The following is a 22,612-nucleotide window of genomic DNA, read 5'->3' on the forward strand; positions in this document are numbered from 1 at the left end:
ATAAACATTTACCATATTATCTGTACTTGAATTTGAGTGAGACAGATAAATCACGACACCAGGACAGAAATATTTTATAAAAAGGTAAAATAGCGCTCTATTCTGTCTATTCTATGTATTTGATGCCGAAATGCCAACCAATAGACGGCCGCGCATGGTCCCGCCTTTTACTTTCAACAATAAGCCAACCTAATAAAAATTGAACAAGCATATAACATCTTTTTAACTATAGTTTTAACAATAAAAATGCAAATTATTTTATTCATTCATAAAGAAAACAATCAATTATGTCCATGATAAAGATTCAAACTCAATTAACAAGTCTTTTGGTCCAAGAATATTTTCATCATGTTGGTACCCTGTAGTGCACTGGACGTTGTCAACTTACTAACTTATCATACGAACGAACGAACGACCGTTTGCGTTTGTGTGTTGTGAGTTAGCGTTGCCCTCATCGATGGTCGCGTGAGGTGTGAAAGATTTTGAGTCTTCACTGCTTAAGACAGGAGCCAAGTAGTCCAGTGTCCGGTGGATTATGTAGAAGATTCCTCTCCGCGATTGAATATGATGGAAATCGTGTGATTCCTCTTTTACATATCGACGAAACCAGGCATTCATAAAACCTTGACTCGAGAATCTCAAACAACTGTAAGTTCCCTCTCTATTTTTTTCGGACTTTTAGATCATTTTTCATTTTCCGCAAAATATATTTGCAGACATGATGATAAGACGCAAATGGCAGCGTGTTGGAAAGACCAGGAAGTTCGTTCAGGTGATGGAAGTGCCTCCTTGGGAGCAGGATTTTGCTCACGATACCATTCGCATCAACCCTGAGGAGGAGAAGCTGAAGAGAACGGCCGAGGCGATCCGACTCAGGCAGGCAGGGTTCGTCAGGAGGACCAAGACGCCCAACCTGGTTATTAACCATGAGCTTCTCAAAGGTTCGTCCTCGGTTCGCTTTCTTGGGGATTTTCTCCATTGTTTTGCTGCTCGTATCAAGGGTATATCATTTCATACTGCGTAACACGTGTCACGATTTTCGACCAGCAATCGCATTCAAACATGATACTAAATTAAACCATGATGGATATTATTTCTAAAAATCCAGTTTCCTGAGAATTAAATAAGGAGGATCAGGTGCTACGTTTGAACTAAAATGCGTCTATTATTCCTACATATTTATCTTGAAATAATAATTCATGAAAGATTATTCTTTAGCGTACACACAGCCTTGCTACTGGTGGCAAAATATATTTTTAATTTTACGACGATTGGAACAACAATTAAACTCATTTGAGCAGAGCGGAAATGTCTATTTGTAAACTGCTAGAAGTGATGCTCTATGAAAATGGCCGACATAATGGTAAAACACGGAAAGCTTTGGTGGGAACTTAATACACATCACATGTCGTGTTAACACTAAACTCTATATTAACTGTTACGTAATTCTGATAGCATCTCTGGGGGTAGGTAGAGAGAAACACTAACAGCTGAAGATGCAATTTTTGACAGGTTATTGAAAGAAATCACAGTGGTTGTTAGGTCTCAGCCACAAGATTTTAGGCATTGACAGGCGAGACCAGCTTAGCCGAATTTTTTGCCAGGTGGCGGTGGCTGGCTGGCAATATTTTAAATGTGAAGTTTGATAGTTTTTAATGGCCCACGGCCTGAAGGGACACTTTTTTCGTTGACCCATTTTAACCGGCGTCTGGCGTAGCTGGCTGATACCTCCACTTATAACCACAGGGATTTTGATAAACAAACCCTTTGCTTGTCATTCTTTGTTTAGCTTATTTAATTGGGTTGTAGTTTCCCAACTTTGTTGCGCAAGAAATTTCTTAAATTAAATAAGACTTTAAATATTTATTCAGGTGACTGTGAAAGGATTGAAGAGTGGATATAAAAATAAATTATTAGAATCAACATACCAAGACAGTTTAATTGCAAAAACTGATCGAAAACAGGAAACGTTTATTCTTAAACTTCGTTTTATAAAATATCAAATTTAAAAATGAATCCTTGAATTTTATACTCATGCACCCCACATAATAATATAATGTCTTAAATTACATTTCTGTCTTACTTTGCAGGAAAAGTGATTTACGTTGACAGTCAGCTCGTTAAAAGTGAGAACAAAGAAAATTTTCTCAGTCGGAAGGAGATAACAGAAGGCATCGTGAGTCAGTTGGAGAAAATGGGAGCAACAATTAGCAGCTCCTTGACAAAAAATGTATGGTTATTTGAGATTTGACTCGTTTCATTGGTCGAGGTGACTAATTTTAATTTCCTCCACAGGTGAATTACATTCTCTTTATGAATGGGAGGTACAGCACGTATCAGTTTTCTCAAAAGCATTCCATCCCCATGGTGTCGAGCGGGTGGATCGAGGATTGTAAGAAGCAAAACGCCATCGCCTCCCATGTGGAATTCGCGGCCCATGTTCCTGACAACTTCCGCAACCCGTTGGCACCAAGGAAGTACAAGGTAGGATGAGTTTTAATAAACGTCAGCCAGATTTTAATTGGTCATAGAAGAATTGTGTAAAAATGTTGGCCAGTTGTGATAATCACTAATTATTGTAATATTCCCTCAAACAGAGAACTTACACTGTCGATCATTTGGAGATGTTGAGTGAGAAGAGGAAAAAGAGACAAAAGACTGCTGATGCTTCCAAAAAGCCTACCAACGAAAGAACTGTTAACTCTAAGAAGGTATGATTGTAATTCTGTTAACAAGATAAAGTATATCTAATTTTTCCTGAAATTTCAGACTGAAAAGACTGATGCCAAGAAAGCCTTAATCAAAGAAAAAGAAAAGTCCTCCGCGACCAGCGTCCCTAGGAAAATAGGCAGACCAAAGAGAGAGAGAAAGGAAGAGAAAAAAGAAGAGACTGTCGCTCCCCCGGCAATGAAAATCCCAGCACGAAGGCCTCGTACCAGAAGGTGAATATTGCTTCGCTTGATTGTTGTCTTGCTAAATCACGGCTAAATATGTGTATTACCTCATAATTTCCGTGCGAAACAAGGCCACCATGCATTGTGGCATTTACTTAAAAAAATGAGTTTCTGTCATCAATGATAAATTACAAAGGCTGTTTTCTGACCTTTTTCTTTAATTCTATTTATTTCGTGTATATCTCTTTAGAAATTTTCTTCTTATCTTAAATGACAGGCCTTTCCTCTTCAATTGATATGATAAGTAGATTTTTCATAGCTTAAAATTTGTTTCATGAATGAAATGATGTTTTGAAATTTTGTTGCAATATTTACTCTGAATATTAAATAGACGAAAATTCCGTACAAATCAAATAATTAGACAATTTATCTGTGCCTAACTTCTAGCCCTCTTATATCACCTTGGAAGAGCTGTGGACTTAAATAGACAAATTTAAAGACAGATCTAAATTTTTAAACTATAAATAATGCCATTTTTTAGGCTAAGCTCCATCTTTTTAACTCTGACGAGAAAGGTCGTCAAATTTACTCTCATTGTAAGCAGCTTACAGACTCAAAACTAACAAAATAAATTTGGCTGTTTGGGAGAATGAAGAGGGATGAAATGATGAAGACCGATGAATTCAGATGAAGAATTTGGTTGGTGTATTATGTTACAGTTGCAAATCCGATCGGATGCTTAATCAAATACAAGAACTGAAATGGTTTACAATAATAAGTGATAAATTCTTTTGCTAACTGACGGTTGGACTCACCCCTTTGAATCGGGTTCTGCACAATTAAACGAATCACGTCAGCACCGTGTGGCTGACGGACGAAAACTGAATTCTTATTTTAAAATCATCTTTCTGCTGTTAAACAATAATGCAAAATTACAATAATTCAAACCGCCGACAATTGTTGGCTTCCAACAAAAAGCAGGACCGCGTTGTTGTACCGCTACAGCTGCTTTTTTGATGACCGCTATTTTCTATGTCCACAAATTAAAATGATTTATTTTTAAATATATATTTGTCAGTTTGATGATTTTATGTAATAACTCTGTTGGTATGTTTTGTTCAGCCACTGGACCTATCAAAATTAGACTTAAATTTGGTTCAAATCCTATTTATAATTTTAGACACATCAGGCGTCCCCTAAATTTCATACCAATACGCGGTATCTCTCAAACTAATTTGATTTTTTTAAAACAATTTTCTCTTTTCGGTAGCATAACCAAGGCAGACGCTGAATGTGAGAGTCTGCCGCCATCCGCATTCAAACCGCGCCCCAAGTACATCGCCGTCACTGGCTTGAACGCTGAGCAGCATGCCCTGGTGACCAAAGCAGTCGAGACGCTGAAGGCCAGCTACCTCTTCAGCAGCGCGGCCAACCAGAAAGCAACCCATCTCGTCTGGGGCGGAGGCAGGACCAACGACATGCTCAAGGGAATCGCCTATGGTTGCAGGATTGTTTCCTTTAGCTGGGTGCGTTATCAATTTTGTTGTTTGTCAAATTCAATAATGTTTCAAATGTAGTGCTCGAATTTTTAACATTGGTTTTCTTGTTTTGTCAATTTTTTGGTACTGTATGCTAACAAATGTTTTGTTTATGATTATGTTTTCAGATAGAAGAGTCTATCAAAAATGGTGCTTGGGTACCAATCGGCCAGCAGTTCGTTCCTGAGCAGTACGCCTACATTGACTGCTTGAGTAGACTTTGGGAACGCTGCGCGATTCGGTTCCGGGATAAAAAAGAGGGAACATATTTCCTGAAAGACCTCTTGCGAAGGCAATTTGTGCCTCGAATTTTGACACGTCCTATACCAACTGAGATATTAGAGGCCATTACCGGAGTCAATATTTAACAAAGAGATGAGCCCTCTACAAAAGTTCCGCAATATTCGCTTATGTACTTGTTCAGGTATATGATACCTGTATTCCAAAACTAACTACATAAAAAACATAAAATCCACCAAAAGTGTTTGTTTTTACTCAAACCCATCGATTTAAGTTAGAAGGAGGAAAGATTATACAAAAATTGTAAGTAGCGGATTTGGGAGATAAGGAGTGGTTACACTTAAAAATTATGTCTTTGGAAAATTAAGTCTAATCATAGGAGAATTGACGCCTGTTCCGTAATTTGGAACACTACACATTTTGCATTTGCTTACCATCCGGATTTTTCACCACTGTTTTTTTAAACGATTTTTACCACTCAATTTTTACAAATGTCTTGCGCAAAAAATGAGTTTATTCAATATTTCCCCTGTACAAATCTAAAATTTGCGGTCGGAGTGTGTTTTATAAAGGTGTTTTGCGCAGATACTTAAAAAAGTTTCATGAACTAATCAAACAGTTGGTCCTGACTGATTGACAATCGAATCTCGCGCGTTGAATTCACGCGAGATTCGTTTCTAAAATGTTCCTTTAAGACCATACAACTGTGTATCATGAAATCCGATTTTTTTTCAAAACCAAGAGTTTCCCAAATAAGTGGCATACATCGTTGGACAGATCTCGATGAGAGGAATCGGAATATGCCAAGGAAATAATTATGTTCAATTACTGTACATTTGGAGAAATTTGGCAAAATTTGAATTTTTGGTGTATGAAGGTCCTTATATTTACTATTGCAAATTGTTGAACAAATTGTAAATCGATCAATTGTTTATGGCATCCAACAAATTAAATACTTTACAATTGTTGCCCATTATCATTCCACTTTAATTTCTTGAAACAAGGAAAATTCAGTTTGGTTGTAAAGTAACCCAATACATAAAATGTAATTACGGCAATCAAAATAATTATTTCCAATTTTGAATCGCAACGCTAATAAAATAATCAATTATTAGAAAGAAGTAGAACAGCATGCTACTTAGCCAGAAAAATAAACATTTACCATATTATCTGTACTTGAATTTGAGTGAGACAGATAAATCACGACACCAGGACAGAAATATTTTATAAAAAGGTAAAATAGCGCTCTATTCTGTCTATTCTATGTATTTGATGCCGAAATGCCAACCAATAGACGGCCGCGCATGGTCCCGCCTTTTACTTTCAACAATAAGCCAACCTAATAAAAATTGAACAAGCATATAACATCTTTTTAACTATAGTTTTAACAATAAAAATGCAAATTATTTTATTCATTCATAAAGAAAACAATCAATTATGTCCATGATAAAGATTCAAACTCAATTAACAAGTCTTTTGGTCCAAGAATATTTGCATTATGTTGGTACCCTGTAGTGCACTGGACGTTGTCAACTTACTAACTTATCATACGAACGAACGAACGACCGTTTGCGTTTGTGTGTTGTGAGTTAGCGTTGCCCTCATCGATGGTCGCGTGAGGTGTGAAAGATTTTGAGTCTTCACTGCTTAAGACAGGAGCCAAGTAGTCCAGTGTCCGGTGGATTATGTAGAAGATTCCTCTCCGCGATTGAATATGATGGAAATCGTGTGATTCCTCTTTTACATATCGACGAAACCAGGCATTCATAACAACCTTGACTCGAGAATCTCAAACAACAACTGTAAGTTCCCTCTCTATTTTTTCTCGGACTTTGAGATCATTTTTCATTTTCCGCAAAATATATTTGCAGACATGATGATAAGACGCAAATGGCAGCGTGTTGGAAAGACCAGGAAGTTCGTTCAGGTGATGGAAGTGCCTCCTTGGGAGCAGGATTTTGCTCACGATACCATTCGCATCAACCCTGAGGAGGAGAAGCTGAAGAGAACGGCCGAGGCGATCCGACTCAGGCAGGCAGGGTTCGTCAGGAGGACCAAGACGCCCAACCTGGTTATTAACCATGAGCTTCTCAAAGGTTCGTCCTCGGTTCGCTTTCTTGGGGATTTTCTCCATTGTTTTGCTGCTCGTATCAAGGGTATATCATTTCATACTGCATCACACGTGTCACGATTTTCGACCAGCAATCGCATTCAAACATGATACTAAATTAAACCATGATGGATATCCAGTTTCCTGAGAATTAAATATGGAGGATCAGGTGCTACATTTGAACTAAAATGCGTCTATTTTTCCTATTTATCTTGAGATAATAATGGATGAAAGATAATTCTTTAGCATACATACAGCCTTGCTACTGGGGGCAAAATATATTTTTAATTGTTTGACGATTGGAACAACAATTAAACTCATTTGAGCAGAGCGGAAATGTCTATTTGTAAACAGCTAGAAGTGATGCTCTATGAAAATGGCCGACATACATAATGGTAAAACACGGAAAGCTTTGGTGGGAACTTAATACACATCACATGTCGTGTTAACACTAAACTCTATTAACTGTTACATAATTCTGATAGCATCTCTGGGGGTAGGTAGAGAGAAACACTAACAGCTGAAGACGCAATTTTTGACAGGTTATTGAAAGAAATCACAGTGGTTTTTAAGTCTCAGCCACGAGATTTTATGCGGTGACAGGCGAGACCAGCTTACAACTAGCCGAATTTTTTGCCAGGTAGCGGCCGCTGGCTGGCAATATTTTAAATGTGAAGTTTGATAGTTTTTAATGGCCCACGGCCTGAAGGGACACTTTCGTCGTTGACCCATTTTTACCGGCGGCTGGCGTAGCTGGCTGATACCTCTACTTATAACCAAAGTGATTTTGATAAAAAAAACCCTTTGCTTGTCATTCTTTGTTTAGCTTATTTAATTGGGTTGTAGTTTCCCAACTTTGTTGCGCAAGAAATTTCTAAAATTAAATAAGACTTTAAATATTTATTCAGGTGACTGTGAAAGGATTGAAGAGTGGATATAAAAATAAATTATTAGAATCAACATACCAAGACAATTTAATTGCAAAAACTGATCAAAACCGGGACACGTTTATTCTTAAACTTCATTGTATAAAATATCAAATTTAAAAATTAATCCTTGAATTTTTATTCATGCACCCCACATAATAATATGATGTATTAATTTGTACAACAGTTCATAGGTGTATAATGATTTAAATTACATTTCTTTCTTAATTTGCAGGAAAAGTGATTTACGTCGACAGTCAGCTCGTTAAAAGTGAGCACAAAGAAAAGTTTCTCAATCGGAAGGAGATAACAGAAGGCATCGTGAGTCAGTTAGAGAAAATGGGATCAACAATAAGCAGCTCCTTGACAAAAAAAGTATGGTTATTTGAGATTTGACTCGTTTCATTGGTCGAGGTGACTAATTTTAATTTCCTCCACAGGTGAATTACATTCTCTTTATGAATGGGAGGTACAGCACGTATCAGTTTTCTCAAAAGCATTCCATCCCCATGGTGTCGAGCGGGTGGATCGAGGAGTGTAAGAAGCAAAACGCCATCGCCTCCCATGTCAAATTCGCGGCCCATGTTCCTGACAACTTCCGCAACCCTGTAGCACCAAGGAAGTACAAGGTAGGATGAGTTTTAATAAATGTCAACCAGATTTTAATTGGTCATAGAAGAATTGTGTAAAAATGTTGGCCCGTTGAGATAATCACTAATAGTAATATTCCCTCAAACAGAGAACTTACACTGTCGATCATTTGGAGATGTTGAGTGAGAAGAGGAAAAAGAGACAGAAGACTGCTGATGATTCCAAAAAGCCTACCAACGAAAGAACTGTTAACTCTAAGAAGGTATGATTGTAATTCTGTTAACAAGATTTAGTATTATCTAATTTTTCCTGAAATTGCAGACTGAAAAGACTGATGCCAAGAAACCCTTAACCAAAGAAAAAGAGAAGTCCTCCGCGACCAGCGTCCCTAGGAAAAGAGGCAGACCAAAGAAGGAGAGAAAGGAAGAAACAAAGAAAGAGAGAAAGGAAGAGAAAAGAGAAGAGGCTGTCGCTCCTCCGGCAATGAAAATCCCAGCACGAAGGCCTCGTACCAGAAGGTGAATATTGCTTAGCTCTATTGTTGTCTTACTAAATCACGGCTAAATATGTGTATTACCTCATAATTTCCGTGCGAAACAAGGCCAGACTCGTCAAACAGGTCAAATTTACTCTCATTGTAAGCAGCTTACAGACTTAAAACTCACAAATTAAACTGTGCTGCTTTTTTGATGACCGCTATTTTCTATATCTATTAAATATATATTTGTCAGTTTCTCGATTTTCTGTAATAACTCGGTAGGTATGTTTTGTTCAGCCACTGGACCTATCAAAATTAGACTTTAATTTGGTTCAAATCCTATTTGTAATTTTGGACACATCAGGCGTCCCCTAAATTTCATACCGATACGCGGTGTCTTTTGAACTAATTTCATTTTTTTAAAATAATTTTCTCTTTTTGGTAGCATAACCCAGGCAGACGCTGAATGTGAGAGTCTGCCGCCATCCGCATACAGGCCGATCCCCAAGTATATCGCCGTCGCTGGCTTGAACGCTGAGCAGCATGCCCTGGTGACCAAAGCAGTCGAGACTCTGAAGGCCAGCTACCTCTTCAGCGGTGCGGCCAACGAGAAAGCAACCCATCTCGTCTGGGGCGGAGGCAGGACCGTCAACCTGCTCAAGGGAATCGCCTATGGCTGCAGGATTGTTTCTTTTAGATGGGTGCGTTATCAACTTTGTTGTTTGTCAATTTCAATAATGTTTGTAATGTAGTGCTCGAATTTTTAACAGTTTGGTTTTCTTGTTTTCTTAATTTTTTGGTATTGTATGCTAACAAATGTATTTTTTATGATTATGTTTTCAGATAGAAGAGTCTATCAAAAATGGTGCTTGGTTACCAGTCTGCGATAAGTTCGTTCCCAAGCAGTACGCTGAGATTGACTGCGTGAGTACATTTATGGAACACTTCACATATTTGTTCCGGAAAAGCAAAGAGAGAAAATATTCCCTGAAAGACATTGTGCGACAGCGATTTGTGTCTACAATTTTGACACGTCCTATACCAACTGCGATATTAGAGGCCATTACCGTAGTCGATATTTAACAAAGAGATGAGCCCTCTACAAAAGTTCCGCAAAAATCGCTTATGCACTTGTTCAGGTATCTGATACCTGTATTCCAAAACTAACTACATAAAAAACATAAAATCCATCAAAAGTGTTCGTTTTTACTCAAACCCATCGATTGAAGTTAGAAGGAGGAAACATTATACAAAAATTGTAAGTAGTGGATTTGGGAGATAAGGATTGGTTACACTTATTATTTAAAATCGCTATTTTCTGCTTAAGTATGTACAAAAATGTCTGGCATTTTGTTAATTGAGGTCATGAAAAAATAAATAGAAAATTATTAAAAACTACGGTGCAAACATTGCCTACTAGAATAGAAACAAAGGTTTTTACCTCTGCAATGTATTTTTTTAATTCTGGGTTTTTGCTACCCTGATTAATTAATTTGCTTTTATTGCGTTTTCTTAAAGGAAAGGTAAATAAAATTCTAAATTGTTTAATAACGTGTTGGTGTAGCACTGGGTTTTGGTCATGTTTTTATTTCAAATGAGTGTGTTTATAAAGGTGTTTGGCGCAGATACTTAAAACAGTTTCTTGAACTAATCAAACAGTTGGTCCTTACTGATTAACAATCAAATCTCGCGCGTTGAATTCACGCGAGATTCGTTTCTAAAATGTTATTTTAAGACCATACAACTGTGTGTCATGATCGTATGAGCTATAAAAAATTTAAAATTGCATCTGTCGCGTGACTAGCTGGTCTCATTGTCAGCGGATTCTCAAGAATGTCGAATTTCCCGCGTTGACCGTCCATTTTAATTATGCCAGCGTCAACCACGTGACTATAAATTGCAGCTATGCTATTCAACTGATCAAAATAATTCTTAAATATTCTGATTAGTAATAAGGTGTGATCTTCGAGTCGAACTTGCATTCCTAATAACATTGATTTAGTTGATCTTGAGGGTAAAGAGGTACTTTTTCCGTTCGCTCAAACATGGCTGCCATGTTCATGACGTAGCCATTGCGCTGAAACCTCAATCTTGTGTTTGCGCAAGCGCGCAACAGTAACAAAACCCATTCAAACATGGCAGCTCCCCGTTTTTTTTTTAAATCAGACTAGATTATTTATATTATGCCGCTCTGGCCTATCTTATGGTCATTGTTCATAAGTATGCGGTGCTATAATCACAGTTTAATATCCTTTATGCTGGAAGAGTCCTGAGGTAGGTCAGGAGTTAGAGTCATTACTTGAAATTCCTTCCTAAGCAGCGGGAATCAGATTTGTGCGACGCGCAGGTATGGCGTCCGGTGGAGTATGGCGCGAAAAAACGGAAATGCGCGAAAAGAAGCAAGTTTTCGTCAATATTGTGACAAAATTTGCATTACTTGTACTAATTGTGTCTTTTGGATCGTAAAAACCAACTCCTGACAATATTTCACTTCTCACCAAATTAGTAAAAAATTATTTAAAATCTTCAAACCCAACAAATATGCAGTGTTTTTGCAAACTCAGTTTAAATTACATTTTTAGAGTAACCCTTTCATCAAATTTTATTTTGCCTTCTAAAAAAGTCTTTATTGCTGTCTAATTTCTCTAATAATTAATTTAATTGTGATTATTTTTGTTGCAGGAAATCCAGCGGCAGCGGAATCGTTACGGCGCGCTATTCCGGTGTCAACTGCTGCAGGCGATGGGCCCGATCTACGTAAACGCAGGCGTGAAAAGCTGCAAACCTGAAGACATGAAGACTCTAGTTAGACTGTGCGGCGGCACCCTGGTGCACAACCTGCAGGACGCGAAGCTGGTGCTGGGTCCGCCTCCGGACAAGCTGGTGCTGTCCACCACTACCTACGTGAAGGAGCAGTGGCTCTACGCGGTCATCTGCAACTACAGAGTGCTGCCTCTCAAGCCGTTCTTCTACGAGCCGAACCAGGCGTGAACCAAATCGTTAATAATTTGTTTTATCTCCAGAGACAAGAAGTGTTTCGCGAGTGATCAAGCTGAAAAGTGTGGTAATCAAAGCAGGCAATAGTGAAAGTCTATTCATTACTTTTAAACGTGGTTTATTGGATCTGGTGCTGCACAATAAAACGGATGTGGATTCCGTTCGATTCAAAGTCAAAATGATATTCACTTAAGATCCTATGTACAAAAATAGATTTCCGCGTATTTATTTATGCTCCAGAGTCAGTAAAATAATAATTAATTTATTGCTGTGAAACTTGTTTTCTGCTAAATGTTAAATCGGTTTGAAAATCTTGTTATGTTTAAGGAGACTAGACTTGTTTGAGTTTTCACAAATAAAACTTGGCAAAATTCCAAACATCCAACTGGTAAACTTGTATCATTCATAATCATCGGAATCAAACACTTACAAATCGTGGAAAAAGGCGAGAAGCACCTTGTTTGCGGTTAGTTCACCTGTCGGCAGGGCTATAGTTTTTTATTTCCTATTACATTCATTACAATCTCATTTAGTGCAAAACTGCATGAAATAAATTCACAAAATTTCCAGCATTTTTTCATTATTATTTGACGTGTTGCTTCAAGAAACACTCAATTTTCCCTCTTATCATGTTAAAATATTTAAATTAAACCTATTATTACAACCCTGCCAGCTCGGTGCGCGAGAGATTATTCTTTTGATTTTGTGGTAATGTATAATATATATCAGTACTGTACACAGAGACTGCAGTAATTAATTATAATTAATATCAGTGACACACGTGAAACACCTATAACGCGGCGACAACAATGGATTTGGTCCGTTACATTTTATTTGTGTTGTAAAAGGTACATTGGTCGGTGTATGTATTTAAAATTTTTGCGTGGAAAAGACTAAAAGTGCGCGAGTATAAATATAAAAATACATGTGTGTGACGCAAGAACAACTGCAGTGGGGTGTGGAGTGGAGAGTCGGGTTGTTTGAATGTGTGCGGGCTCCGAAAACGCGTTGACTAGAGCGGCGCCGGACTACTTGGGCCGGATCCTCCATCTGCGCGGCGGCGGCGTCTCGTGAGGAGAGGCCTCGGCGCGGGGTCAGACCTTACTTTCGGGGCCTTCAGCGGTCAGGTACTGCGTGAACGATGACCTGATCCTGGACAGCTGCAGGGCGCTCATTTGTCCGTAGCACTTGTTGTACCACTCCAAGCCCCGACCCCTGAAATCACATTAGTGCAACTTTAAAAATCTATTCGAAACTTAATTATTATCGTTGCTGAGAAAAAATGATATTTCAAAAATTCCTTTGTGAATAATTTGAGAAATTTTTAAATAATTTGAAATTACGTTGATTAAGAAAAATTCTAAATTGTGCTTACTTGGTGTCGATCCTGGAGAGATGGATGATTTTGGACCTGCCGGAACCACAGTGCTCAATTAGATACCTGGACGCGAGGACGATGCCCCTGACGCAGCCTGGCAACAAGGGTTCCTTGCTTTGTCCGAACTCCACGGAGGTTTCTACCAAAACACAGCCACCCCTGGGCAAATCACTTTTCCAGGTCCTAAAAAACGAGGAGAAAAAAATTAAATAATGACGACATCCTTTTTTAAAAAAACTGTTTGTTAAAAAATTTAAATTAATTCATAATATACCTGATAACGCAGTAGTCTCTGTGAGGGAGAGGCAACATTGAGTAGGTGGCGTACTGGAAGACTTCGGACTGCGGTTCAAACTTGGCGAGCACCCTGCTTGTGGCGAAATGCGGGTCCCACATGATCCGCTCGCGAAGGATGCGGTTGAGCAGCTCGGCAGGTGGCGCCTCCACCTCCGTTGACACCTTCCACAGCCGCAGAGGGTGCCCGTCGTCCACCTTTTTGTGGCTTAATTCCACCTGCCGATCAGAAAAAAACTTGTTAAACTGGCAAACAGCAATTGGTCGAAATTTGGCTTTGATTTTTTAATTATTTTATTACTAAAAGACGCAACACAGGATTTAAATATTTTATTGTGAAGATCTGTTGGAATTTAATTAATTAATTAAAATAATTTAATTTTAGCCGGTATTGCAATTTCATTAGGTGTAAAAAACTAGAATTAACCACAAAATGCGAGGTAATCGGATTTTTTCTTTATAGTAAAATAAACAATTGCAAACGAAATATCTTTCCCTCATACGGTCAACAAACGATAGCTCTTTACAGATAAACATATGTTGATCACACGTCTTTGAGGAAAGATGGATTGCGTGGTCTGGATTTCCTGACAGTGAGCCTGGATATATTATTGCCTGCGCTGGATTGTCTGCGCCTTTTAGACTTAATATAATCTATTAAGGCTAAGGCGCAGACATTGAAGTGCGCGCAATAAGCCAGGAGGCGAGGGAGTCACTATGACTACGTAATTTTTTTAAATATAATTTTATTTCAAAAATATCTTCTCTAATCATTATGTGTTTTTAATGAAAATGACAGTTTTTTACTGTACATACGGCAATTTCTTTTTTTCAAAAACGACCACCTCAGACCCCGTCTAAATTGGTTCAGATTCAGTCTATAATTCTGACTAATTAGCTCTTAAAAATCTTCTAAAAATAGTCAAGGGAGGACAGTTGACAAATAGACTTTTGGGGATTTTTATTTCCAGAGTTAACCGCCGTTTTCTACATTATTTTTGTTGTTGCAATAAAATAGCAAAACCTATATTTAACAAAATAGGTTGTGCGAAATAAAAATATTAATTTTCCTTTCTAAATGAACAGAACAGAGCTGAGCTATTGGATAGTTTTAAATTTCATAAAATTAGCTGCGTTCGAATTTATTCTTTGGTCCTCTTTAAATATTTCAGAGCAAATTAAAAAAATTACCAATCGTCCGGAGAGAAAAAACATATTTTTCTAGTTTTCTGAATAAAACTGCCGTGGAAAAACTGGACAGGAACCCTGGTAAAAATTCACTGCCCGTTTCTCATTTTCAATAAAATTTTAAGTTTAAAATTGACCATTTTTCAGGGCTGGGAAACTCCTGGGGATTGTTTTTTTTGCGGTGTTTACCAGTTTCGTGCGGTTTATTGCCCTTAAAATAAAAAAATTCGAAATAGACCAGTTTTACCGATAAATCATGTTATCTTTAACGGAGTCTGAAAAATCGAAGGTTCGTTCACAGCGTTTAGTATTTTTAAATTATTTTTTCAAAAAAAAATATCAACAACAATTTTTGCCTTTTAAAAGTTAGCAAGAGAGCTACACTTTTTTAATTTTTCGAGGGAGTTTTCAAGCATAGCAACTTAGGGTGACCCCTAAACTTATCAGCTGGTCAGGGCAGGTCGAGATGAGTGTTTGCAATTCTAATGGTTTAGAGTTGCAAAAATATCGATTTTTGAAAAAATTCCTATTTTTTGTGCGCGCGGCTGCTATTATTTACAAAGTTTGAGGCCAAAAGTATATAGTAATATCATTTTCAAAACTTTTTACCGTGAAATAGTCGATTTTAGAAGATTTTGACGATTTTAGCTTAGGAAAAATAATCAATCGTCCCAAATTCACAGCCTTAAAAATGAATAAAAAATGGCGCTTACCTGCGGATGGTGGCAGTTGACGGAGACCCATCCCCTGGAGCGCTCCTTGAGCTCCTTGTGCATGCCATTGATGCAGGACTGCATGTACGCGCGCCAGTCCTGTCCGAGGTCGGCGCCGAGCTGGTCGAGGGGGAGCGGCACGCTCTCCTCCATGGAGGTGAAGTGGCAACTGTTGAACAGTTCCTGGTTCACGTGCACCAGTTCTTCGTGGTTGTTGATCAGAAAGTGGAGGCAGTCGTGTCCGGCACGGCTCTCGGCCAGCTCCCGCGCGTCCGGCGAGCCGCTGCCCAGCTTGGCGCGCTTGGAGCCGCGCGCCCGCGGACTGCCCCCTCGGCTTAACTCGCCGCCGCCACTTCCACTGCCCCCGGTGCTGCCTCCGGACAGGTCGATGGAGGTGGTGGGCGTCAAGGGCGCCGACGAGTGGTAGAACAAGGACGGGGCGAAGCACACGGCCAGGTTGCTCGCCGTCATCTGGTTGGAGCGCGAGTGCGACGCCACCAGGCCCAGGAACGAGAGCAAAAGCTGCAGCACCTCGCGGTGGTGGTCCGGAAGCAGCATCATGACCCACTTCATCGCCTCGTACCGGTTGCGCTGCGGGACATCTGCAATTTGAAAACATTAATTTTTTTTAAAGAAAAATATTAATTTTGAAAGCTACAAAAGTCCAGCCAATTCCAGAGAATTAACGGCTACACAAGGCAGCAAAATTTTAGTTCATTAGTGTGTAAATTACATGCAATAAAATATTTTTAATGAAGTGTCGTCAAATTAAATTGTTATCCACTTTACCTTTTTTGTGGAAATGGAATTCTATTACCAAATTAACAAGTCCAGAGTTTTAAAATAAAAAATGCTGTGCAGTGGTAAAAAGCGTTTTTTTCAATTTAACAATTTTTTTGCAAGTTTTTAATAATTTTCTAATTATCTGCTAAATGACCTTAACTTCGAAAATTGCCAGGGAGAAGTTTTTAAAAAATTGCAGCAAATGGCAATTTAAAAGAAAATTCAAGGACAGCACAGGAAATTTTACCAAATTTAAGATTTACAGTGGCAAAATGAGAAAAAATAATTTCTTGCGCAAGAAATTGGTAAAAATTGAAACGTTAAAAACCAGAAATGAAAAAACCGGGTGGTAAACAAATGCAACCCTGAACAAATAAAATAATTTGTGCTTTATAAATATATATTGACTTAAAAAATGGGATTTTAGTAGAAAAATCTTATATCAAGCATCAGGGCTGTAAAATTTAGCCGACCAATTAATTTTTTCTGAGCTCAAATCGTCTAGCAATATTCAGACATTCAAACCACACTTGATATCGATAAAACTGTTTTAAAACAGGAAATTTTTCCTAACGTAAATTAACTGCCTTTAGTTTTTTTTTATTTTGATCGATTTGCCACTAAAAATAAAATTTCACGTGTTTCTATTTTTAGACTTATTTTAATTTCTTTTTTTATTTAAAAATATTTTTAAAAAAATCCAAACAAAAGTCTTGAAACTGCACATTTTACCCCAAAGCAATTTCAGCAAAAGAAAGTTTGATTTTTCATAACTTACGTTGGAAAATAGCGATACAAGTGTCGCTCAGCTTGGTGGTCATCAAAGTCTCAGGCAGGTCCCTGAAGAACTGCTTGACCATATCCGCGACGTCGTAGTCCTGCTGTTCCCCCAACGCAAACTCCAACGGCTCGTCAGCCGCTATTTCCAAATAATTAAATTATTAACAAAAATCGTAAAACGCTCAATTTTAAAAGGACATTACCCAATTCGGTGAGGTGCTGCCTGAGCTTCTGAATTCTGCTCTTGACTCCAGGCCGCCTGAAAATTCCCTGACGGTCCAGCGCGTGTAGCGAGAGATGCTGGATGGCCGTCTGGATGGCTTGCGGCAGCGCCTGCCCGGTTGTTTGAACAAGATCGTGAAGAGACACACCGAAAACAGCACCTTCTGCAAAAATCGAGACAGTATACCCTCATTAAAAACCATTTAACTTTCATCTTATGTTTGTTTAATTCATAACCTGATTAAATTAATTTGTAAAAAAACCAAACTGATTTGAATTTCCATTTACGCAGCACAAAAGTAAATTTAAATTATGAAATTAGGCTAAAAATGATAACTAACTTTTTAAAAATTAAATTCAATAAATTAAAATGTTTAATTTTATTTAATTAAATCACATTATTACTCTTTGTCAATTAAAAAATCATTAATATGAATATTTAAAATGGTATCTTTTAAAAAAAAAATAATTTAAGACTAATTACCTTTTGGAACGGTTGATTTCCCTGTCTTTCTCATGAACTTGGGCAGCTCCCAGCTGAAGCCGGTGGACCTGAGCGAGGGCGAGTGCGTCTCCATGAGGCCAGTGAGCTTGAGCATGGCCACCTGGCGCAGCACGATCAGCTGGCCGCAGGAGAGCGAGGCCAGCGGAAACCCCCGTCGCGTTTGCTCTGTTTCCTCCACGTTCATAACGAACGACGGGCGCCGCATCGCGCTGCTGCGGCCGAAACAGTGCCACCGCGTGACAGACCTGAAATAAAATTTTTTGTAAGAGTGCCTTCAAGGGAAATTTGGTTTTTCGTACTTTTTCGAGGGCGAGGGAAACGGATCCTCTTCGTGAATGGATCCCTCCGAGCTGCCCTTGGACAGTTCCTTGTGCCTCTTAGAGAAGGCACTTCGGCGGAATTGTTCGTAAAACGACGTCCTCGACTCTTCTCTTTCGGGACTTACATCAGCAAGGCCGCCATTGTCGGATTTACCTGTTCATTAATTTTATTAAAAAATCTATAAAATTGAAAATATTCCAAACTCACCGTGTTTTAACTTGTTCTTGTTAGATTTAATCTTTGTGTCCAGGTTCAAGGTGGCGGACCTCTGGTCCTTGGTTTGCAGCTTCTTCGCCCTCTTTGCGTCCTTTTTCTTTTTCTTCCCCTCCGGCTCGTCCTCCTTAAAAGCGCAATTTCCCGAGTAAGTTTCAACCCTTTCAAACCCCCATCTCACGACAAACCTTTTTATCCTCGGTGTCCATCCAGGCCGAACTGCGATCGATGCACTCCGAGTCCGAGTGGGCACCGAGGTCTTCTTTTTCCGGAAACAACAAGTTGTTGTTGGCGTTGGTGTAGGGACCGGCGTTAGGTTTTTGGGAGGCAGCCTCCAAGGCTTCTGGCGAGTTCAGATCCACGCAGTTCAGCACTTTCATCCTCTCTTGCATGCCATCCACGTCAACCACCTGAATTTCCAGACCAAATTAAATTAGACAAATTCTTAAAGTGTTTGAATTATCTTAATAGAGAAAATGAAATATGTTTTATTGTGACATAAGTTTAAATTAATTTTTACCTGAGGGGCTCCGATTATGGGAATGTCGTCATTCTTGCAGCCGACCTTGGACTTCTGTCTCCTCGACGTCACACTCTCGACTCTGCGGAGAAACGCTTTGGTTCTTTCTCTCAGCTTTTCACTGTTGACTCGGTTGAGATTTGATGGGACTAATGCCGTTTCCATCTCCGAAGACGTCGTTTTAAATTTATCTTCAAAATTGACACAAGATTTTGCCATTATTATCCTAAATATTAATAAATGTTCTTTTATGAGTTTTAAGTAATTATTTTACATTTAAAAAAATGCAGATTATTTCAATCGATTATACAACTAACACAAAAAATTTGTACACACCTGGTGGCAAACTGCTGCTGTGCTGTCTCTGCAAAGGCATCTGGATTCCAGTCGGATCGGAAAGGTCGTCCGCGTCCGCACCGCTGACCTGAGTATCACATTCGGGAAGTTCGGCTTCGTCGTCTGAATTCGAAGCAAAAATTATATATATTACTACGAAGTTCTTCTTGGATCATGAAGCGAACGGACTAACCTGCCAGAGGCGCCGGTCTGTGCTGGGACGACGCCGGCTCGTTGAGGGGTAAAATTCGCGACCAGCGGCGCGACTGATGCAGAAACATCCAATTATCACTCAAGGCACATTCGACCTCTTCGTCCGAGTCGGCGCCGGTCAGCGTGTCGTCTCCTCTCTGCAACACATTAAAAAATGTTTGAAAAATAAAAATCATCATATCAAAATAATTATTCAGATTTTTTACGATGGTTCAGACATTGCTCATAAAACTTTGCAATTATTAATTTGATATTAATTGAGCCATACAATATTAGAAAGACATTTCGGAGCGTAAACATAAAAAATTTCTTCAAAATTCAATTTAAAAATTGTAGAGTGCAACACAAGAAATTATCCATGCCGCAAAAAAGAGCTCTAATAATTTTCTGATTTTAATATATCAATCTGGAATAAAATTATCCAGCGCATTCCTTAAAAAAAGTATTTGTTGATAGTTTCAAAGTTTAAAAAGAATTATTTTTCCCACTAAATAATTTTTAAACGATTTCGTGTTATTTAGGGTCGTGTTCATTCCCTCCCTTTAACCGCGTGATCCTCAAAAAATATTTTTCTAAATTACGTGAAGGAGTTTTCAAAAAGAAATAATAATAAAACAGCACTTTGAGTACGCTGAGCCCTATATATATAAATGAAAGATCAAAGTGCATCGGCGCCGACTTAAGAGCACTTACATGTCCGAGAGCCACACTGATCCTCTTGGAACTGAGCCTCGGCCCATGCAGCGAGTGACAAAAAGCGCCACCCCCTCCCCTTGCACCCTGATGTCAGGCGAGATAAATTATGGCACGGGCAAGAGAGCCTGCGGTCGCGCGGACAAAAAGGGACACCCTTGGGGTGGAGGCAATAAAAACACGTTTGCACAACAAACAAACAAAGCGCAAAAATTCCACAGTGAGGCTTGCAACCCCTATAGCTCGCGACGGGACGCACTCAAACGTGGACTTTGTGTTCTTTTATATATACTTCTTTTCTATAGATTGTTGAAATCTTTGAGACCTTTTTATGGATAGTTTTATTTTTACAATCAAACACTTCACGCACAGCTTGACAATTGTATTTAAAATTTCTTCTTGGTATTCCTTGTGTTTATATTTTCCTCCCTGTTAAAAATTTTGAAAGTTATTTATGGATATCTGTTTTGCCCCACTTTCGCGTCCAGATCAGAATTTTACAAATAATTTATTGAAAGAAAGCCATCTGAAGAAATTCAGCGGGGTCCAGATAAAATTTGTTCCCACTGCGCAGATCCAAGATGGCGTCTGAATGCGGGAAACAAAAAGCTCTCTTTGGATTGCCGTACGAATGTCAAGAGTTTGTTTTTACGATCCAAAAGACACAATTAGTACAAGTAATGCAATTATGTTTCCACGAAAACTTGGTTCTTTTCGCGCATTTTCACGTGGCCGTTTTTTCGCGCCATACTCCACTGGACGCCATATATGCGCGTCGCACGAATCTGGCCCCCGCTGAAGAAATGGAAAAATATAAATTTTTCAATTGACTTTCCGATGAATTAAATGTGGCCTGTTTTTACGAGGGTTCCGTTTCTGGAGCCTGACTGAGTCACATGTATTACGTATTTATGGTATTTATGACGGGCTCGCTCACGTTGTACAACATGTATCCGTAATAGACTCTCCTCGATCCGCATCCCGCTGGAGATGACAATTTGCTGTAGGACGTGACAGATTGGATTATTTGTTTTGTCCCTGCTGGGGTCTGCTGTCAAGTCCCGTGTGAGCGACGCAAATCGACACGAAACGAGCGAGCGTCTGCAGCGAGATATTGCCCAACCATTGCTTTTGTTTGATGTCCTCACAAAAATGAAAACATATCCAGCGGCGCAGTGACATTAAATCACAAAAGACGGACAAATTTTCTCTCCTGGGCCCACACGAAAGAGGGAAATTTATGGTCGTAATGTCAGCGAACGATAGGACAGGGACTATTTCAAAATTTTTACATACATTTAGTGGAATGGTATGAAAACCATTAATAAATTTCTTTATGTAAATGGATCGGAATTTTTTATTTCAATTTAAAGGAAGGAATTAATACCTAAATAGCTCAAAATTGTAACAGACGTACCAATGAAAGATTGAAATGCAATTTTTAATACATTTTTCATTTAAGATACCAATAATTATATTTTTATCTGGATTTAAAATTGGTTGATTAAATAAATTAAATTCGATTTTTAATTTTGATAATTTAAAAATTTAAAATATGATTAAACAATTATAATAACACTTACAAAACATTTAAATTAGATTCTAAATTGTATTTTTTAAAATTACTTTAATTTAGCACATTTAAAACAAAAAAGTTCTCTGTCGCTTTAAGAAATATTTTAAACAAATTTTCAAATTTCGGTGAAATTGATTAATTAGTTTTTGGAACTCGTTTTTTGATCGGTATATAAAACCCATCAGTTTCGAGCCATTTATTCTCCGTTTTCCACAACCACGTTGAACGCAAAAGTTGACGCCTCGCCGTTTAGGTAGCTCTCGGCGGTTTTCTACATTTTTGGCCTGGAAATCAATAAGCGGCTGCGCTATTTCATTTCAACAAGCAATACAAGCAGTAGCGGTGGAGCGGCCTTTGACTTTTAGTGAATTAGCAAGCCACCCTCGCAGAACTAACAACAACGGCGGCGGCGCTCGGGCGAAATCACCCCCGCCGACCGATATTTACCCTATAAATGGCAGGCAAAACTATCGCACCCGACGGCCGTGTACTCTCGGCGGACAATTAGTTTTGCAATAATGGACTCGTCGGGCGAGAGAGCTGCTGTACTGGGCCTGGCATACGCGTGCATTCATCATTATTGCCACTTTGCTGCTCTTTTCCGCCGTCACCGGTGATGCTGTTGCCGGTACACAGCCTTTTTCATTTTTCCTTCTAGAAAGCAGGTGTTTTGTCCCCCAAGGAAAGCGGCACTTTATCGATTTTCGCGATATTGTTTTGTTCTAGATTGACGGTGGAATATAAAATCATTTAAATCTTTACATTTTAAGGACAACTACGCAGTCATGTATTTCTAAATTTTAAATTGGAGATTTTGTTTCTTCTGACCATTGAATTTATTGTTTGTGGAATTTATAAATAATTACTCTCCACGATGTGAATTAATCAAATCGAGATCAATGCGCAGTTAAATTTCATATTTTGCCATATTTCCCGAAATATTTAACGGTTTTTCAGTAATTTTTGTTAGATTTCGAATCATCTAGCCTAAATTTCCCTCCTGAAGAAATAAATCATGATTTTCTGTTGGGGAGACAAAGCTCAGCGCTTATTGTTAGTTATTGGCGTGCAAGCTTTGAAGCCGGCCTTCTCAGACATTTGAG

The 22,612-nt window shown here is 38.7% G+C and overlaps 3 protein-coding genes across 4 annotated transcripts in view; 2 read left to right on the plus strand and 1 right to left on the minus strand.

Annotated features, from left to right (window-relative positions):
• Positions 1 to 400: 400 nt before the first annotated feature.
• On the plus strand, positions 401 to 5,782 carry LOC135937914 (uncharacterized). The gene is made up of 8 exons (XM_065481260.1): positions 401 to 648; positions 717 to 941; positions 2,091 to 2,230; positions 2,296 to 2,484; positions 2,598 to 2,711; positions 2,770 to 2,942; positions 4,165 to 4,420; positions 4,561 to 5,782. Exons 2-8 carry the CDS (start codon positions 719 to 721, stop codon positions 4,798 to 4,800), a joined length of 1,335 nt encoding a protein of 444 aa, XP_065337332.1. The 5' UTR covers positions 401 to 648; positions 717 to 718; the 3' UTR covers positions 4,801 to 5,782.
• A 441-nt stretch (positions 5,783 to 6,223) lies between these two features.
• On the plus strand, positions 6,224 to 12,159 carry LOC135937913 (uncharacterized). The gene is made up of 9 exons (XM_065481259.1): positions 6,224 to 6,474; positions 6,544 to 6,768; positions 7,944 to 8,083; positions 8,149 to 8,337; positions 8,448 to 8,561; positions 8,621 to 8,817; positions 9,223 to 9,478; positions 9,621 to 9,701; positions 11,460 to 12,159. Exons 2-9 carry the CDS (start codon positions 6,546 to 6,548, stop codon positions 11,766 to 11,768), a joined length of 1,509 nt encoding a protein of 502 aa, XP_065337331.1. The 5' UTR covers positions 6,224 to 6,474; positions 6,544 to 6,545; the 3' UTR covers positions 11,769 to 12,159.
• Positions 11,876 to 22,612, minus strand: part of cv-c (crossveinless c) — a 66,272-nt gene continuing 55,535 nt past the window's right edge. For both annotated transcript variants that reach the window (XM_065481246.1, XM_065481245.1), the window contains exons 9-21: positions 19,221 to 19,377; positions 19,028 to 19,150; positions 18,692 to 18,882; positions 18,360 to 18,581; positions 18,166 to 18,298; positions 17,937 to 18,111; positions 17,617 to 17,882; positions 17,114 to 17,296; positions 16,909 to 17,049; positions 15,348 to 15,949; positions 13,427 to 13,665; positions 13,150 to 13,335; positions 11,876 to 12,989 (exon numbers count right to left, since the gene is read on the minus strand). In XM_065481246.1, coding sequence (XP_065337318.1) covers positions 12,869 to 12,989; positions 13,150 to 13,335; positions 13,427 to 13,665; positions 15,348 to 15,949; positions 16,909 to 17,049; positions 17,114 to 17,296; positions 17,617 to 17,882; positions 17,937 to 18,111; positions 18,166 to 18,298; positions 18,360 to 18,581; positions 18,692 to 18,882; positions 19,028 to 19,150; positions 19,221 to 19,377 — 2,739 coding nt within the window. In that variant the 3' untranslated portion in view covers positions 11,876 to 12,868. The remainder of the gene's footprint in view (positions 12,990 to 13,149; positions 13,336 to 13,426; positions 13,666 to 15,347; positions 15,950 to 16,908; positions 17,050 to 17,113; positions 17,297 to 17,616; positions 17,883 to 17,936; positions 18,112 to 18,165; positions 18,299 to 18,359; positions 18,582 to 18,691; positions 18,883 to 19,027; positions 19,151 to 19,220; positions 19,378 to 22,612) is intronic.

Source organism: Cloeon dipterum, chromosome 2, assembly GCF_949628265.1.
Source record: "Cloeon dipterum chromosome 2, ieCloDipt1.1, whole genome shotgun sequence".
Classification (NCBI taxonomy): Eukaryota; Metazoa; Arthropoda; class Insecta; order Ephemeroptera; family Baetidae; genus Cloeon; species Cloeon dipterum.

Excerpts from the sequence above, each read along its gene's own strand:
- LOC135937914 (XM_065481260.1), top strand. The coding sequence starts at position 719 with ATGATGATAAGACGCAAATGGCAGCGTGTTGGAAAGACCAGGAAGTTC. Across the intron at positions 942-2,090 it reads TAACCATGAGCTTCTCAAAG|GAAAAGTGATTTACGTTGAC; the intron begins GTTCGTCCTCGG and ends CTTACTTTGCAG. Across the intron at positions 4,421-4,560 it reads GGATTGTTTCCTTTAGCTGG|ATAGAAGAGTCTATCAAAAA; the intron begins GTGCGTTATCAA and ends TTATGTTTTCAG.
- LOC135937913 (XM_065481259.1), top strand. The coding sequence starts at position 6,546 with ATGATGATAAGACGCAAATGGCAGCGTGTTGGAAAGACCAGGAAGTTC. Across the intron at positions 6,769-7,943 it reads TAACCATGAGCTTCTCAAAG|GAAAAGTGATTTACGTCGAC; the intron begins GTTCGTCCTCGG and ends CTTAATTTGCAG. Across the intron at positions 8,084-8,148 it reads GCAGCTCCTTGACAAAAAAA|GTGAATTACATTCTCTTTAT; the intron begins GTATGGTTATTT and ends TTTCCTCCACAG.